This window comes from Neofelis nebulosa, chromosome 10 (assembly GCF_028018385.1).
Source record: "Neofelis nebulosa isolate mNeoNeb1 chromosome 10, mNeoNeb1.pri, whole genome shotgun sequence".
NCBI lineage: Eukaryota > Metazoa > Chordata > Mammalia > Carnivora > Felidae > Neofelis > Neofelis nebulosa.
The window spans coordinates 107,105,271-107,122,752 of record NC_080791.1 but is presented as its reverse complement, the minus strand read 5'-3'; the positions used below and the strand labels follow the sequence as shown (position 1 = coordinate 107,122,752).

The 17,482-nt window shown below is 39.9% G+C and overlaps 1 protein-coding gene across 3 annotated transcripts in view; it reads right to left on the bottom strand.

Moving 5' to 3' along the window:
* RTN3 (reticulon 3) overlaps positions 1 to 17,482 on the bottom strand; it is a 60,939-nt gene that overhangs the window by 7,210 nt on the left and 36,247 nt on the right. For all 3 annotated transcript variants that reach the window (XM_058689394.1, XM_058689396.1, XM_058689395.1), the window contains one exon: positions 207 to 414. In XM_058689394.1, the coding sequence (XP_058545377.1) occupies positions 207 to 414 (208 nt within the window). The remainder of the gene's footprint in view (positions 1 to 206; positions 415 to 17,482) is intronic.

Here is a 17,482-nt window from a genome sequence, read left to right as displayed (position 1 = left end):
TCTTCTTTGTCCTTAAAGTGTAAGTTTGTCAAAAAGTTCTTGGCCACTTTTTAAGTGACAGGTTTTTAGGTGATGGTTCATGCAAGTGATCAGCTGCTTTAGGCCCTATAATTCTTGACTCTGTCAGGTTTGGATTACAGACCTGACGGGCCTCAGCAAACCCCCTCCTTAAAGCTTACAGTGTTACTTGTGATACTTCAACTCACTTGAATGGATGGCCCTCTTCTGATTTCTGTACAGCTTGGATGACAGACTTGTAGACCCTGAAGCTGATGGTGACAGAGAGAAGAGCCAGGATGAGGTAAGAAACCACACTGATGACACTGAAAGCTGCCAGGGAGAGCAGCATGATCAGTGTGGTGCCAAAGACAAACCCAGTCTTCTTCACATCTCGCCAGAAAATCAGATCGTGCACTGCCGAAAGAAAAGGAAACATAGGTTACACGCGGCCACGTGGCCAGCCCCGCTCTTTGGCTGTGTCCTGCGTACCTGAGAAGCATCACACTAGCATGCAATTGCAGGCACACCCCTCTTTAAGAGACCCTGATACATGAAAACCAAATTATATCAGAAGTGATGATTCACACTGCAAAAGGTTCCTGTGGTTTCTGGGCAGGTTCATAAAAACTAGAAACTTATTTTTTTAGAGATGGCTACTGAAGTACAATGGGGTAAAGTGTCATTTTCTTTAAATGTTTCAGCAGAAAGGATGTACAGCAAGTGTGATAAAGTGTTGATAACTGTTGAATAAATTAAGCAAACCATACCAATAAATTAGCGTTTGGTCACTGTAAAACCAAAGCTAATGTGAAAATTGGGCCGGGCCAGAGAGAGTGATGGATAAAAACAAACCAAACTATCAGCATTAGTTACAATGAATTATACCAGTCTCTCTGTTAATCTGAAGAGAACTCAGGAAGGATTATGGGCAGGGGACCGTATCGTTATCTAAACCATAATAGTTCTGAGGGCGCCTGGGTGGCTCAGTCAGTTAAGTGTCCGACTTCTGCTTAGGTCATGATCTCATGGTTTGTGGGTTCGAGCCCAGAGCCTGGTGCCTGCTCTTGATTCTGTGTCTCCCTCTCTTTCTGCCCCTCCCCCAACTCAGGCTCTGTCTCTCTCTCTCTCAAAAATAAACATTAAAAAAATTGGAAAAAAACCCCAATGCCTCTGCAAATGAATGGGGCCACTATTAATAACTGTTATGAAATAGGTATAAACCAAGGCTGTCTTAGGCAAGTGGCTCTTATGGCAGGGGACATCCAAATTGGAAAAATCTAAGTTCTTCTATTTACAGACACCTCAAAATATGTGTGTAAAAGTTGCTAGCAATTATCTCCTATCTAGCAATGACACTACATTTGAATTTCAATCTGTGAAGGTTAATTTCAACACTAATGGCCCTACTGTAGGATTCTTCTGTTTATAAAAAAACAGTAAGGGCTTTGGAATTGGAGACAGGAGTTCAGAGTCCTGGTAATTTTTAGTTGTATTGTCTTAACTGACCTTTCTAAACCTTTGTTTTTCCTGTGGTAAAATAAAGAAAGTAGTATCTAGTTCTTAGAGTTGTTTTAAGGACTATATAAGGCTAATGCAGTAGAATGCTTAGCACTGTAAATGACATACAATAAACACTCAAATTTTAACTACAATCAAAATACGGTAGGCCTGGAAGACTGTGATTGAGGGTAAAATGAACTTGAATCTGTTCAAGCGGGCCCCCTGGTACCTAGTTCTTCCCCATCTTCAAACACAATAGTCTCCTCTGAAGCCTAACCTTGCCAGAGCCAAAGGAACCTAACTTGTAACGTTCACACTAAAGATATGCTGATTGTACAGAAGAAGTAATCACTGGTTCAGAGATTCCAGCCGAGGGATGTGACACTAGGAGAAATAAGAGGTATTGTGACTCCTGATGGGAAGCGGAGAGTGCCAGGTAATGACACTGCAAAGGAAGAGTTGGGAGGCAAGTCAGGCTCACTTGACTGGACAGGAAAGCTGAACAGAGTGCTGCCTTCTTATGAGAGCAAATACTAAGCTGCATTCCTACAGTCAGCATCCAAGTACATACATGTCACAGTTCCTAAGACCACAAGTACAGCTTCAACATAGAATGCTTAGGAAGGGAACAAACAGGCCATGTGGCTCGTGGTGTAATGCACGGAGGACACAACATCACTTCTATGACACTCTTGCCAAAAACACAGAACCTCAATCTAGTAAGAAAACAGCGAACTAAGACTGCGAATTTTACAACAACATGGATGGATTTACAGGGTACACTAAGTGAAGTGAGTCAGACATAGAAGGGAAAATTCCATATGATTTCGCTCCTATGTGGAATTTAATAAACAAAAGAAATGAACGAAGAAAAAAGAGACAAACAAAAAGCAGACTCTTAAATACAGAAAACAAACTGGTGGTTGTCAGAGGGGAGGGGGTGAGGCAGATGGGTGAAACAGGTGAAGGGGATTAAGAGTACACTTATTGCGATGAGTACTGAGTAATGTACAGAATTGCTGGATCGTATTGTACACCTGAAATTAACGTAACATTGTATGCTAATTGTACTTCAATAAAAAATAACAAAAATTAAAATAGAGTGAGGTGGTTTCAAAGCATAAATCCAAATGTGATCAAAGACTGAATGCTGGATAAAGGGGTGAAAACAGCTATAAAGGACACCTCTGGGACAACAGACAAAATTTGACTGCGGATTACGTAACTGATAAAAGTACACAGGACCCTTGAACAACACATGTTTTAGCTGCATGGGTCACTTACATGTGGATTTTTTTCCCAATACAGTATAGTACTTGTAAATGTATTTTTCTTCCTTTTGACTTTAATAACATTTTCTTTTCTCTGGCTCACTTTATTGTGAGAATACAATATATAATACACATAACATACAAAATATGTGTTAACTATTTATGTTATTGGTAAGGCTTCCAGTCAACAGTATGCTATTAGTAGTTAAGTTTTTGGAGAGTCAAAAGTTATATGTGAATTTTTAACTACATGGAGGTCAGAGCCCGTTAACTGTGAGGTTCATGGGTTAACTGTATTGTATCAGTGTTAAATTTCCTAAATTTGGTAAGTGTACTGCGTCTATGTAAAACAAAATTCTTGCTCAAAAAAACAAAAATAAAAACAACCAAAACCCCCCCCCCACACATTCCAAAGTCAGGGTGTAAAGGGGCAGGATGTTTGCAACCAGCTCTCCTATGGAGAGAGGGACGCAGGGATAAAGCAAAAGTAGGCAAATGTTAACAGCTGGTAAACTAGAGCGCAGGTTATATGGGAGTTTTTTGTACTATACGTGCATTTCTTTAAGTTTCAAATGTTTGAGGGGTGCTTGGGTGGCTCAGACGGTTAAGGGTCCAACTTCGGCTCAGGTCATGATCTCGTGGTCCATGAGTTCGAGCCCCGCGTCGGGCTCTGTGCTGACAGCTCAGAGCCTGGAGCCTGCTTCGGATTCTGTGTCTCCCTCTCTCTCTGACCCTCCCCTGTTCCTGGTCTGTCTCTCTCTGTCTCAAAAATAAATAAACGTTAAAAAATACTTTTTTTAAAGTTTCAAATGTTTGAAAGAAAGAAAGAGAAAAAAGAAAGGAAAGCTTACAGGAGAAGACTGGAGCCCAGAGAGAAAAAGACCTGGATGCATCACAGAAGGAAAGAGGGGTAATGACACTAGCGTATATGCAAACCTAGATGAACAAAAGCCACCCTGTCCTCATGAACCTTACTGCCATCTGCTGGAAAACTGGCATAAGAAACATTCAAACCTGCAACAACACATGTGAGTGGTGCCCCCTAGAGGTGTGCAGTATATAATCTGCACAATAGTATAGAAGGCCCTGGGCTGGGCCTTATAATCAATGGTAGAATTACAGTCTGGTCTGGAAAAGGGACGCACTGATTAACGGCAGGGGATAACAGAGGGGAAGTTAGCATAAGCTGGTTAATACCTCAAACCTGTCTGGGATGCTCTTCCTCCACAACTTCACGTGACTTGCTCCTTCCCTTTTGGGTCCTGGTTCATGGGCTACTTCCCCCAGAATGCACACCCTACCTAACCTCCCCTTCCTTTGATCACGCTCCATCTCCTTATTCTGCTTTATTTTTCTTCAGAGCACAGATCACTTTATTTACAGCAGCTCTTCAGATCTGTTATTGAATGCTTAAAACATGGGCTAAACTAATAACCAGTTTGCATTTGTGTCCTGATGATCTCTCTCAATCTATGAGAGGCCCAGTTCCTGCACCTAGATCCTATCAAGTACCGTGGACTTGGATTCTGAGGATACAATACTAACAAAAGGAACGTGGTACATCTGAAAATGCTGCCCTCTGATCCTCGAGGAAGAGTTAGGAGGATGAAACACATGAGGACAAAGGGAAGAAATGAGGCAGCTGCCAAAAGTTTAAAATGGTGAAGCCCTCATACTGGGTTTCAGTGTTTGCTGCGCAATCACGAAGGCACCAAGAAGCTGCAATGGTCTAGTTCCATAAAATGTTCTTCTTCCTCCTACTTTCATGCATCTGCTCTTAATACTTCAGTATAGAACTTTTTAAAGCAGGAAATTCCTGGAGCTCCTGGGTGGCTCAGTTGGTTAAGCATCTGACTCTTGGTTTCGGCCCAGGTCATGATCTCATGGTTTCATGAGTTTGAGCCCCTCGTCAGGCTCTGTGCTGACAGAGCAGAGCCTGCTTGGGATTCCCTCTCTCTCTCTTGTTCTCTGCTCCTCCCCCACTTACGCTTTCTCAGATAAATAGACTTAAAAAAAGTAAAGCAGGGAATTCCTCATTTAAAAAAAATTTTTTTTAACATTTATTTATTATTGAGAGACAGAGAGAGACAGACCGTGAGCAGGGGAGGGGCACAGAGAGAGGGAGACACAGAATCCGAAGCAGGCTCCAGGCTCTGAGCTGTCAGCACACAGCCCGACGTGGGGCTTGAACTCACGAACCATGAGATCATGACCTGAGCTGAAGTCGGACACGTAACTGACTGAGCCACCCAGGCGTCCTGGGAATTCTTTATTTTTAATGTGTTCTTTTCCTTCCTTTCCCATTCCTCTCTTCTTTCAGCAAGCTTTAATTGAGTGCCCACCATGTGCCAGGCAAGCACTAAGAACTGGGAATATAATACAGCAGTGAACAAAGCAAACAAGAACCTTACTTAGTTTCCAGGGGGGGAAGAGAGGCATGAATAACAAACAAGGTAAGTGTCATTTGTACCAGAGACCCATAAGGATATGAATCCATCATGCCATGATGAGAATAATGGTGTGCACGCAGGCATGACTGAAGCTACTGGTCAGGAGAAGCCTCTCTGAGGACTGCCATGAAAGGTGAGATATGAAAAATGAGAAGGAGCTGGCCATGCAAAAAGCCAGGGGAATGGTGTGACAAGGCTAGAGAGACTGGCAGGGGCTAGATCACGGAGTACTTTCACAGAGCAAGGTAAGCAGCATGGATTTTAACTTCAAGGGAAACGGGAGCCACTAAAGGTCAAGCAGGGGTATAACATGATATATTGTATTTTAAGAAGAGGAACGCTTTTACCATATAGAAAAAGGGTGGGGCAAAAGTGCAGGCAGAGAGACTCCCTAGAAGGCTAACATGGACGTTCAAATGCAAGATGGTTGTCATTTAGATTAGGATGGGGGCAGTCAGGATGGAGGAGTGGACAGACACGAGCTATAGTTTGGAGGCAGAACAGGGAAAACCTGGTGACAGACAGGATGTGGGAGACGACGCCGGGAAGAAATATGGGTGACACATAGGTTTGGGGTCTGAACAAATGGATGGCTACAGTGTTATTTACTGAGGTGAGGAAGAGCAGAGTACAGAGCATGTTAATTTGGGATCCATGTTTAGAGATACCATTATTAAAGAAAGCAGTCAGGTCTACCAGTGTGCAACACACAAAGTAGGTCTGAGCTAGAGACACATTTGGAAGTCACTAGCACACAAATAATATTTAAAAGTCATGAAAATGGATGAGGTTACCTCGTATGGGTAGGGAAGAAGGCCCAGGTCTCAATTCTATGGTACTCCAGTATTTCATAATTGAATAAAACTAGAGGAGCTAGGGAATGGGAACAGAGGCAATACCCAGGGAGGTAGGGGAGGATTAGGAAGAGTATGGGATTACAGAAGTGGAGAGAGGAGTACTCTGAGGAGGAGGTGTGGAAACTGGCTAATTCTGCCAAGCTCAAATAAGGAAAAAAGTAACCCTGGGTTTGGCAACACGGAGACAGCTGGTGATCTGACGAAAGCTGTGTCGCGGAGTGACGGGAAGGAGCAATTGGAGGGAAGAGCAGAGGAAGCAGTGGTGAGGCGTGGAGGCAGCGCGAGAGGAAGTGTCTGAGAAGTTTGGCTGCAAAGGGGAGTGGGGCATTTGGAACCAAGGGGCAGCTCTTTAAAGACGGGAAGCACTCAAGCATGTTTATACGCAGACACAAGCAGGAAGAGGTTGAAGATGGGGGGCAGAAGAAGCGAAGTTCAGAAGGGAGGGATAGCGATCCAGAGCCCAGGTGAAGGGACGGACCCTTGTCAGAACCACACAGTGAAGAAGATGAGGAGAGACACAGGCTCATCCATAGACATGAAGATCGCAAGAAGAGGGATTTCTTTCTGAATGCTTCCAGTTTCTCAACAAAAAAGGTGCTGAGGACTTCAGCTGAGGTGGGGACAAGAGAAAAAGATAAATGGTTGTTTTAGAAAAGTGAGAAACTGTCTTAAAACTCTTAGAAGAAAACAGGAGTTAAATAGGTGATGGAAATTAAGGAAGGAGTGCACCTGTGATGGGCACAGGGTGTTGTATAAACTGTTGAGTCACCGTATTGTACACCGGAAACTAATATAACACTGTTATGTTAATTAACTAGAATTAAGATAAAAGCTTATTTTTTTAATATTTATAGAATATTTACATCGACATTTATAGAATACTCCACACAGCAACAGCAGAATACACATTCTTTTCAAGTACATGTGGAACATTCACCAAGATAAATCAAAAGATAAACAAAACAGGAGTAAATCTTTGTGATCTTGGGTTAGGCAATGACTTCCCAACCAAAAGCACAAGTGACAAAAGAAAAAAACAGATAAGCTGGGACTATATCAAAATTAAAAACCTTTGTTCTATAAACAGTACCAAGAAAGTGGCAAGAAAACTCACAAAATGAAAGAATACATTTGCAAATTATGTACCTGATAAGGTATTTGTGTCCAGAATATGGTAGGAATAAAGAATTATAACTCAATAATTAAAAAATAGCCCAACCGAAAAATAAAGGATCTGAATAGACATTACTCCAAAGATATACAAATGGCCAATAATCACATAAAAAGATGCTACACACATCAGTAGTCATTAGGGAAATACAAACCAAAACCACAATGAACCCACTAGGACAGCTCTAATAAAGAATACAGTAACAAATACTGGCAAGGATGTGGAGAAATTGGAAGCCTCAAACATTCCTGGTGGGAAGGAAGAATGGCACAGCCACTATGGAAAACAGTTTGGCGGTTCCTCAAAAAGTTAAACATAGAGTTATTATATGACCCGACAATTCCGCTCAAGAGAAATAAAAACATATGACAACACAAAAATTTGAGTACACCAATATTTACAGAAGCATAATTCATAATAGCCAAAAAGTGGAAACAATCCAAATGTCCATCAACTGATGAGCAGATGAATAAAATGCAGTGTATACCCACACAACGTAATTATTATTTGGCAATAAAAAGAAGTGAAGTTGTTAATGCTACCTGCTACGAATTGGCTCAAACTTGAAAACATTAGGCTAAGTGAAAGACGCCAATTACAAGAGAGCACATATTGCATGATTCCACTTATGTAACACATCCAGTATAAGCAAATCTAGAGAGACAGACAGTAGATTAGTTGTTTAGGGCTCTAGTGGTGGGAGATGGGAAACGAATGCTAATGAGTATGGGGTTTCTTTCTTTTTTTAAAAAAAAATTTTTTTTTTCCAACGTTTTTTATTTATTTTTGGGACAGAGAGAGACAGAGCATGAACGGGGGAGGGGCAGAGAGAGAGGGAGACACAGAATCGGAAGCAGGCTCCAGGCTCCGAGCCATCAGCCCAGAGCCCGACGCGGGGCTCGAACTCACGGACCGCGAGATCGTGACCTGGCTGAAGTCGGACGCTCAACCGACTGCGCCACCCAGGCGCCCTGGGGTTTCTTTCTTGTAGCCGGGGGGGGGACTAAAATGTTCTAAAATTGGATAATGATAAACATATAGTCCACTTTTTAAAATTATATTTAAAAAATTAATGTTTATTTATATTTGAGAGTGAGAGAGACTGTGTGCGAGTGGGGGAGTAGCAGAAAGAGACTGAGACAGGATGCGAAGCAGGCTCCAGGCTTGGAGCTGTTAACACAGAGCCTGATGCAGGGCTCGAACCTACGAACCGTGAGATCATGACCTGAGCTGAAGTCAGATGCTTAACCAACTGAACCAGCCAGGTGGCCCTAGTTATCCTCTTTAAATGGATGGATTGTATAGTATTGGAATTATACCTCATTAAGGGTGTTAAAAAAAAACAAAACACAAGACAAATCCACAATTACAGTTTAGGATTTCAACGCCCCTCTCTCAATAATTGGTAGAACAAGTAGACAGAAAATCAATAAAAACACAGAAGACTTAAACACTATTAACCAATTTGATCTTCTGGCCATTTATAGAACACTCCACACAACAGCAGAATATATATTCTTTTCAAGTACATGTGGAACATTCATCAAGATAAACCAAACCCTGGATCATGAAACAGTCCCAATACATTTCAAAGGGTTCAAGTCACTTTTATGTTTTCTGACTACAAGGTAATTATATTAGAAATGATAACAAAAGATATTGGTAAAGAAAGATATTGGAGGAATCTCCAATATTTGTAAACAACACACTTCTAAACAACCCATGAATCAAAGAAATCAACGGGGAAATTAGAAGTATTCTGAACTGAATGAAAATCAGAACTTGTGGGATCCAACTAAAGTAATACATAGTATAAAAGTGCCTATGTTAGAAAAGAAGAAAGATGACAAATCAGTGATCTCAGCTGCAGTCTCAAAAAACTAGAAAAAGGACAACCTGAACCAAGTAAACAGAAGAAAGGAAATAATAAAAATCAGAACAGACATCAATTAAACAGGTAACAGAAAAACAACAGAGAAAATTAATGAAAGCAAAGACTTTGAGACTATCAATAAAACAGATAAAACTTTATCTAGATTGATCAAGAAAAGGTGAAAGGGGGCGCCTGGGTGGCTCAGTCAGTTCAGTGTCTGATTCTTGATTTCGGGTCAAGTCATGATCTCAGGGTTCAAGGGATCAGGCCCTACACTGTCATGACAGCACAGAGCCTGCTGAGGATTTTTTCTGTCCCATGCATATGTTCTGTTTCTCTCAAAATAAATACACTTAAGGAAAGAAAAGGAACAGAACGGAATGGAACAGAATGGAACGGAAAGGAAAGGAAAGGAAAGGAAAGGAAAGGAAAGGAAAGGAAAGGAAAGGAAAGGAATAGAAAAGGTAAAAATGTACAAAAAGTGCCAATAACAAGAATAAGAGGTGACATCATTACAGATTCTACAGACATTAAAAGGATAATAAAGGAATATTATGAACAGTATGCCAATAAATTAGATAACTTAAAGTGGACAAATTCTTCCACAGACACAAACTACCAAAGTTCACTCAGAAAATAAAATGACTAGTTCTATACCTACTAAAGAAATAAAACACAAATAAATAAAATGCTTCCCACACAGAAAATTCTAGGTCCAGATGCATCACTGGGGAATTCTGCCAAACATTATCAAGAAATAATACCAATTCCACACAGAATTTTCCAGAGAAATGAGGAGAAGGTAATGTTTTCCAACACATTTTATAAGGCCAGCACTGCCTAGGCTCCAAAACTATACAGAGACATTACAAGAAAACTACAGAGCAATAATATTGCTCATGAGCATAGATGCAAAAATTTCTTAACACAGTTTTAGCAAACCAAACCCAACAATATATAAAAAGAATACACTAAGACCAAGTGGGATTTATCAGGAACATGCAAGATTGGTTTAACATTCATAGTCATTCAATATAATTCACCATATTGATAAACTAAAACTAAGTAAGAATACCATATGACCATCTCAAAAGATACAGAAAAGGCAATTAAGGAAATCCAATATCCTCTCTGATAAAACCTTTCTACAAGGTTTCAACAACCTTTCAAGTAGCTGCAAACTACTGTCATAGAAGGGAATTTCCTCAACTTGATAAAGGGAATCTATAAGAAACCTAGAGCTAACATATTTCATAAAAAGAGGCAAGAATGTTCTTTCTCACTTCTTCTATGGAACACTGTATTAGAGGTTCTAGCCAGTATAGTAAGTCAAAAAAAAAGAAGTAAAAGGCATTCAACTCAGAAAAGAATTAAAACTACCATTCACAGATGACATATAGCCTATTTAGAAAATTTGATGCAATTTACAAAAAGCTGCTAGAATGAGTTTAGCAAATCTGCAAAATATAGAGTCAATATACAAAATCAACTATATTTCCATGTATATTTCCATGTAAATACATGTATTTCCATGTATTAACCAGAAATTGAGCTAAAAAGTCTACTTTAAATAGCATGAAAATATAAAATACTTAAAAATATAAATCTGACAAAAGAGGTAGTCAAAATGCTCTACCACTGAGCTATATATACCCCCTGACAAATCTGACAAAAGATGTATTAAGATCCATACACTGAAATATTTAACATTGTTGAGAGGAACTAATGAAGACCTAAATTAATGGAAAATGATCCTGTTTTCATGGGTTAAAAAACTCAAAATTGCTAAACTCTTCATTGTCCCCAAGTTTATCTATAACTCGATAGAATTGCAATCAAAATTCTAGAAGGTATTTTTGTAGATATGGACAAAGTGATACTAAAATTCCTATGGAAAGTCAAAGGACCTAGAAAGGCCAAACTGACTATGAAAAAGAACAAAGTTGGAAGATTAACACTATCTGATTTCAAGACTCTATAAAACTATCATTATCAAGATGGTGTAGCAATGACTTTGAGACAAGAGCAATGGAATGGTATACAAAGTCCAGAAATAGACCGAGGCGTATATGAACAAATTATTTTTTGACAAAGTTGCAAAATCAATCAGTGGAGAATTTTCAACAAATAGTGTTGCACATAGATGCCCATATGCAAAAAACTCCAAACTTTGATCAGTATCTCAAGAGATGCAAAAATTAATAGAAAAAGATCAGACTTAAATGTAAAATCTAGTCCATATAACTACTAGAAGAAAACTTTGGTTTAGGAAAGACTTCTTATATATAACAATAAACATATGACATATAATAGAAAAAATGATAAATAGTACTTCACCAAAATTAAAAATTTCTGCTTTTTCTTTTAAAGTTTATTTTGAGAGAGAGCGAGTGAGCGAGCGAGCAAGCAAGCAGGGGAGGGCAGAAAGAAAGGGAAAGAGAATCTCAAGTAGGCTCCGTGCTGTTAGCACAAAGCCCAACGTGGGAAAATTTCACCAACTGGGAGATCATGACCTGAGCCGAAATCAAGAGTTGGATACTTAACTGAGCCACCCAGGCACCCTTTTTTTAAAAGTTTATTCTGCTATTTTTGAAAGACGTTAAAAGAGTAAAAGCCACACACTAGAAAGTATTTACAAAGCATACATTTGACTTCTATCTAAACAACTTGCATCCAGAATATGTATATATAAATTTTCTCAAAAGCAAACAAAACAATATAAACTAGTCAAAAATGTGGACAGATCTTTCATCAAAGAAGATACATGGATGGCAAGTAAACACATGAAACAATGCCCAACACCATTAGTCATTAGAGAAATGCAAATTAAAACTACAATGAGATCCCACTAAGCACCTAGTGGAATGTCTACCCAGGACAGAGATTGAGAAATAGGACTCACTCTTCCTTCTCCCTCATTCCCTACATCCAATGCCTGACAAGGTCTACCTTCTTGAATGTATCCACAGTGGAGTAAGATCTTAACTGAGAGCCAATGGACTAACAAAGTGCTACTTTAGTCCTCTATCTTACAGAGACAGAATGAAGCTCTGGCTGGCCTTTTCCGAAAGTCCTAAAGAGTAGTGACCTAAGCCAGTTTAATAGGTACTGGAAAAATGAAAGCCAAAAGTTCTCAAAAGTGCAAAGTCACTGTTTCCTTACTTTTCAGGTTACAACTTTAATATAACATTAACTAACATTTATTTTCATTTGAAAAAGTCTTAATTTTTTTCTAGTTGTCTGTACTTGGAAGTCTTGTGCTGTATGAATTATCCTTTTTATTTCAATACATAATATTTCAATACAGAATACAACCTCTTTAAAAATTTCTATTTTTGATCTAAAGGTTTTTTATTTTTAACGTTTATTCATTTTTGAGAGACAGAGAGAGACAGGACATGAGCGGGGAAGGGGCAGAGAGAGGGAGACACAGAATGTGAAACAGGCTCCAGGCTCTGAGCTGTCAGCACAGAGCCCGACGCGGGGCTCGAACTCACGAACTGCGAGATCCTGACCTGAGCTGAAGTCGGACACTCAACTGACTGAGCCACCCAGGCACCCCTGATCTAAAGTTTTTTAAAACTAATTTATTCTTCTCTATGAGAGTGTGCATGCATGCACACGCATGAACAGGGCAGGGGCAGAGAGAAAGAGAACCCCAAGTAGGCTCACATTGTCAACACAGAACCCGACACAGGGCTCGAACTCACGAACCGTGAGATCATGACCTGAGCCAAAATCAAGAGTCAGACACTTAACCAACTGAGACACACAGGTGCCTCAATACAACCTCTTTTTATACCTGTAAATATATTAACTTCACTGCTCAGTTATCTTAATTATTTTACTAACGGCAGTTGAAGCATTTGACAAAGAATGCCTGAATTCATCAAGGATGTTTATATTTGGGTAGAATTATGAGTGAATCCTTCCTTTAACTTTCCAAATATTCTGTAATGTGACCATATTATTTTACTTTAAAAACCTAAAAGAATGGGGGCTCCTGGGCGACTCAATTAGTTGAGCGTCCAAATCGGTTCAGGTCACGATCTCACAGTTCATGAGTCAGGCCCTGCATCGGGCTCTGTGCTGAGAACTCAGCCTGGAGCTTGCTTTGGATTCTGTGTCTCCCTCTCTCTCTTCCCCCTCCCGCTTGTGCTCTCTCTCAAAAATAAATTTAAAATTTTTTTGAAAAATTAAAAAAAATAAAACACAAAAGGATGTCTATTGCTCACACGTATTATTTAAGGATGCCAGCTGCAGTACCCTCCTTACACCAAAAGAGGGCACTAACACACCCAATGGTTAGCTCAAGGCTAAGGAAAAAGAAACCGGTACCTACCTGTCCATCCAAGTGAGAACAGCAAACCTTGTTGAGTCCCTACCTATTGATTTTTATTACTCAATTTGGGAAAAGCTCTTGGTTTGATTAACTTCAGCCATTCCCAAAGGTCAACTGACTTCAATCTACTCTCCAAAGTATACACCTTAGAAGAAAGGCTGTTGAAATGCTTATTCTGAAAAGGAGTAAATGGTTAAGAAATTTTAAGTTTTAGCAGTTAATCAGCTTTAACTTCATTTTGAAGAATAAACCTCCTCGGGGTGCCTGGGTGGCTCAATGGTTAAGCATCTGGCTTTGGCTCAGGTCATGATCTCATGGTTCATGAGTTTGAATCCCCGTGTTGGGCTCTGTCCTGATGGCTTAGAGCCTGGAGCCTGCTTTGGATTCTGTGTCTCCCTCTCTCTCTGCCCCTACCCTGCTCACATTCTCTCTCTCAAAAATAAATAAATATTTAAAAAAATAAATAAACCTCCAACTCAAGAATCTGTACAACTCTTCCTATGTTCCATGCATTAGTTTTTCGAAATTTGTAAGTATGTATCTCTAAGCAAACTGAAATGTGGCTGAAAGAAAAAAAAAAAAAATAAGCGAAGCTTTATGACCACAAGTGGGAAACTGTACATTAATAACAGGGAAACAGGTAATTAAGTTTTTGGTATGAACAATTATTGATGTAAAGAAAAATACAAAGATATGTTCACACTGATTATTTTATCTTACATTAATAGCTCACAATAATAAATGAAGCCACTTTTCGAGTTGCAAAAGACAGATTCAAATTTTGTGACTGCTAAAATGGGTTAATAGTCTGCCCTGCTACAGATTTACCCTTAACCAAAGACATTCCCTTCCCTTCAAAATGGCACAGAAGGACCACCGAGTAACAAAACTATTTGTCAAAGACAGACCCAAATGCTTTTGTCCACGAATCTATTTAGCTTGAACTAAAGTTCAATGTTTATTATTTTTCTTTTGATATAACATTTATGCCGAAATACATAACACATTCACTGATTTTGGAGACATGCATACACCTAATTAACTCCATTAAGCTACAGAACATTATCATCACCCCAGAAAGTTTCCTCATGTTTCTTTGCAGCCAACATCCCAAGATACAACAAGTGCTCTGATTCTTTTTCCTACATAGACCAGTTTGCTTGTTCTATAATTACACCTAAATGGAATCATGCAGTATGACTTTTTTTGCACTGTTTCTTTCACTTGGCATAATTTCGGAGATTCATCCATATTGCCACAAGTATCAAAAGATAACTAGCTATATCACAGGTTATCTACTCCCTTGTTGATGGACCACCAGCTATTTCCAGTTTTGAGCTATGATGAATAAAATTGCTATGAACATAACAAGTTTTTGTATGAATATATTTGTATTTCTCTACAGGGGAGTTACAAGCTCATAGGGTAGCTGCACGTTTAGGGTCGCTAAGAAACTGACCAACTTCCTCCAAAGTATTTGTACATTCTTACCAATAATTTATGAGTGTCTCAGTTGTTCCACATCCTTGCCAACATTAGGTGTTGTCAGTCTTTAGTTTCAGCCACTCAGGTGAATGTGCAATGATATCTTATTTTAATTATGTGAAGACTCCCACGTTGAACACATTTTTATTGGATTATTGGTCATTTGTACATCTTCTTTTGTGAAATGCCAGAATCTTTTCTAATCAGTTTTTTTTATAATGTTTGTCCTTTCATTGTTAAAATATAGTAGTATTTTCTAGATACTAATCCTTTATGAGACACATTTTTTTTTTTTTTAACGTTTATTTATTTTTGGGACAGAGAGAGACAGAGCATGAACGGGGAAGGGGCAGAGAGAGAGGGAGACACAGAATCCGAAGCAGGCTCCAGGCTCTGAGCCATCAGCCCAGAGCCTGACGCGGGGCTCGAACTCACGCTCTGTGAGATCGTGACCTGAGCTGAAGTCGGACACTTAACCGACTGAGCCACCCAGGCGCCCGAGACACATGTTTTTTAATACTTTCTCCCAGTCAATGGTTTGCCTATTAGTGGCATCTTTTAATGTGCAGGTTTTAATTTTGAAGTTTAATTTATCGAGTTTTTATTTTACGGCTAGTGCATTGTATGGTGCAATAAACTTATGCCTAAACTCCCAAGTCATGAAGATATTTTATGCTTTCTTTTTTTTCAACGTTTTTTTTTTTTTTTTTTTTTTTTATTTTTGGGACAGAGAGAGACAGAGCATGAACGGGGGAGGGGCAGAGAGAGAGGGAGGCACAGAAGCGGAAACAGGCTCCAGGCTCTGAGTCATCAGCCCAGAGCCTGACGCGGGGCTCGAACTCACGGACCGCGAGATCGTGACCTGGCTGAAGTCGGACGCTTAACCGACTGCGCCACCCAGGCGCCCCCATTTTATGCTTTCTTTTAAAAGTTTTATTGTTAAAAAAAAAAAAAGTTTTACTGTTTTAGTTTCTATGTTCAAGTCTCTGATCCATTTTAATTTTTCATGTCATGTGAAGTAGGGATTGTGGTAGACAGAATGCTAAGATGGCTCCCGAGACTCTTTTTTTTTTATTTTATTTTTTCAACGTTTATTTATTTTTGGGACAGAGAGAGACAGAGCATGAACGGGGGAGGGACAGAGAGAGAGGGAGACACAGAATCGGAAACAGGCTCCAGGCTCTGAGCCATCAGCCCAGAGCCTGACACGGGGCTCGAACTCACGGACCGTGAGATCGTGACCTGGCTGAAGTCGGACGCTTAACCGACTGCGCCACCCAGGTGCCCCAAGATGGCTCCCGAGACTCTTGCCCATTGGTGTATACGTCCTGTATATATGTCCCGCATATGTCCCAATGTGAGCATAACCTGTAAATATGATGGGATAGTAGTCACTCTTGTGTTTATCTTTCAGTTACATAAGATCTGGTAGTAGACTGGAGAGAAATTCTCCTGAAAACTTTGAAGAAGTAAGCTACCATGTGATGAGAGGGCCATGAGACCAGGAACTGAGTATGGCTCCCAGCCCCCAGTCAGCAAGCAAGAAAATGGGGATCTGGCCCTACAACCTCCTGAACTCTGCCAACAACCTGTGAAGAGAACTCCAAGTCTCACATAAGATCACAACCCTGTTCACACCTGGTGTTTTCAGAGCACACTTTATTTCAGCTAACCTGTGCCACACTTGTGATCCATGAAAACTGTGAGATAATAAATTGTTGATTTAAGTTCCTACATTTTTTTTTTTTAATTTTTTTTTCCACGTTTTTATTTATTTTTGGGACAGAGAGAGACAGAGCATGAACGGGGGAGGGACAGAGAGAGAGGGAGACACAGAATCGGAAACAGGCTCCAGGCTCTGAGCCATCAGCCCAGAGCCTGACGCAGGGCTCGAACTCACGGACCGTGAGATCGTGACCTGGCTGAAGTCGGACGCTTAACCGACTGCGCCACCCAGGCGCCCCTTAAGTTCCTACATTTGCAGCAAATTGTTATTTCTGAATTTTGTTTCTTAGATCTATTTTTTGCCTCTTTTGCAAGTACTACATTGTCTTTATTACTGGAGTTTTATAATGTGTTAAAGTGAGTATTCCAAGTCTTCCAACTTTGTTCTTTTTCAAAATTGCTTTGGGTTTTCTAGGTTCCGTGTATTTCCATAGACATTTTGGAACGAGTCTATTAATTTCTATAGAAACAATTCTCCTGGGATTTTGAATTGTATTGAATCCATTGATGAATCTGGGTAGGACTGATATCTAACAATACTGAGGCTTCCATGAACATAGCATGGCCTTCCTGTTAGATAGCTCTTAAGCTTTTCTTTGCAGTTTTGCAGTTTTGAATATAGGGGACTTGCAAATTTTTTTGTTAAATTTATTTCTATCTTATGCTTTTGAAGCTATTGTTTTAAAATTTCATTTTCTGGAGATGCTTGGGTGGCTCAGTTGGGTAAGCATCTGATTCTTGATTTTGGCTCAGGTCACGATCTCATGGTTTCATGAGTTCAAGCCCTGCGTCGGGCACTGCACTGACA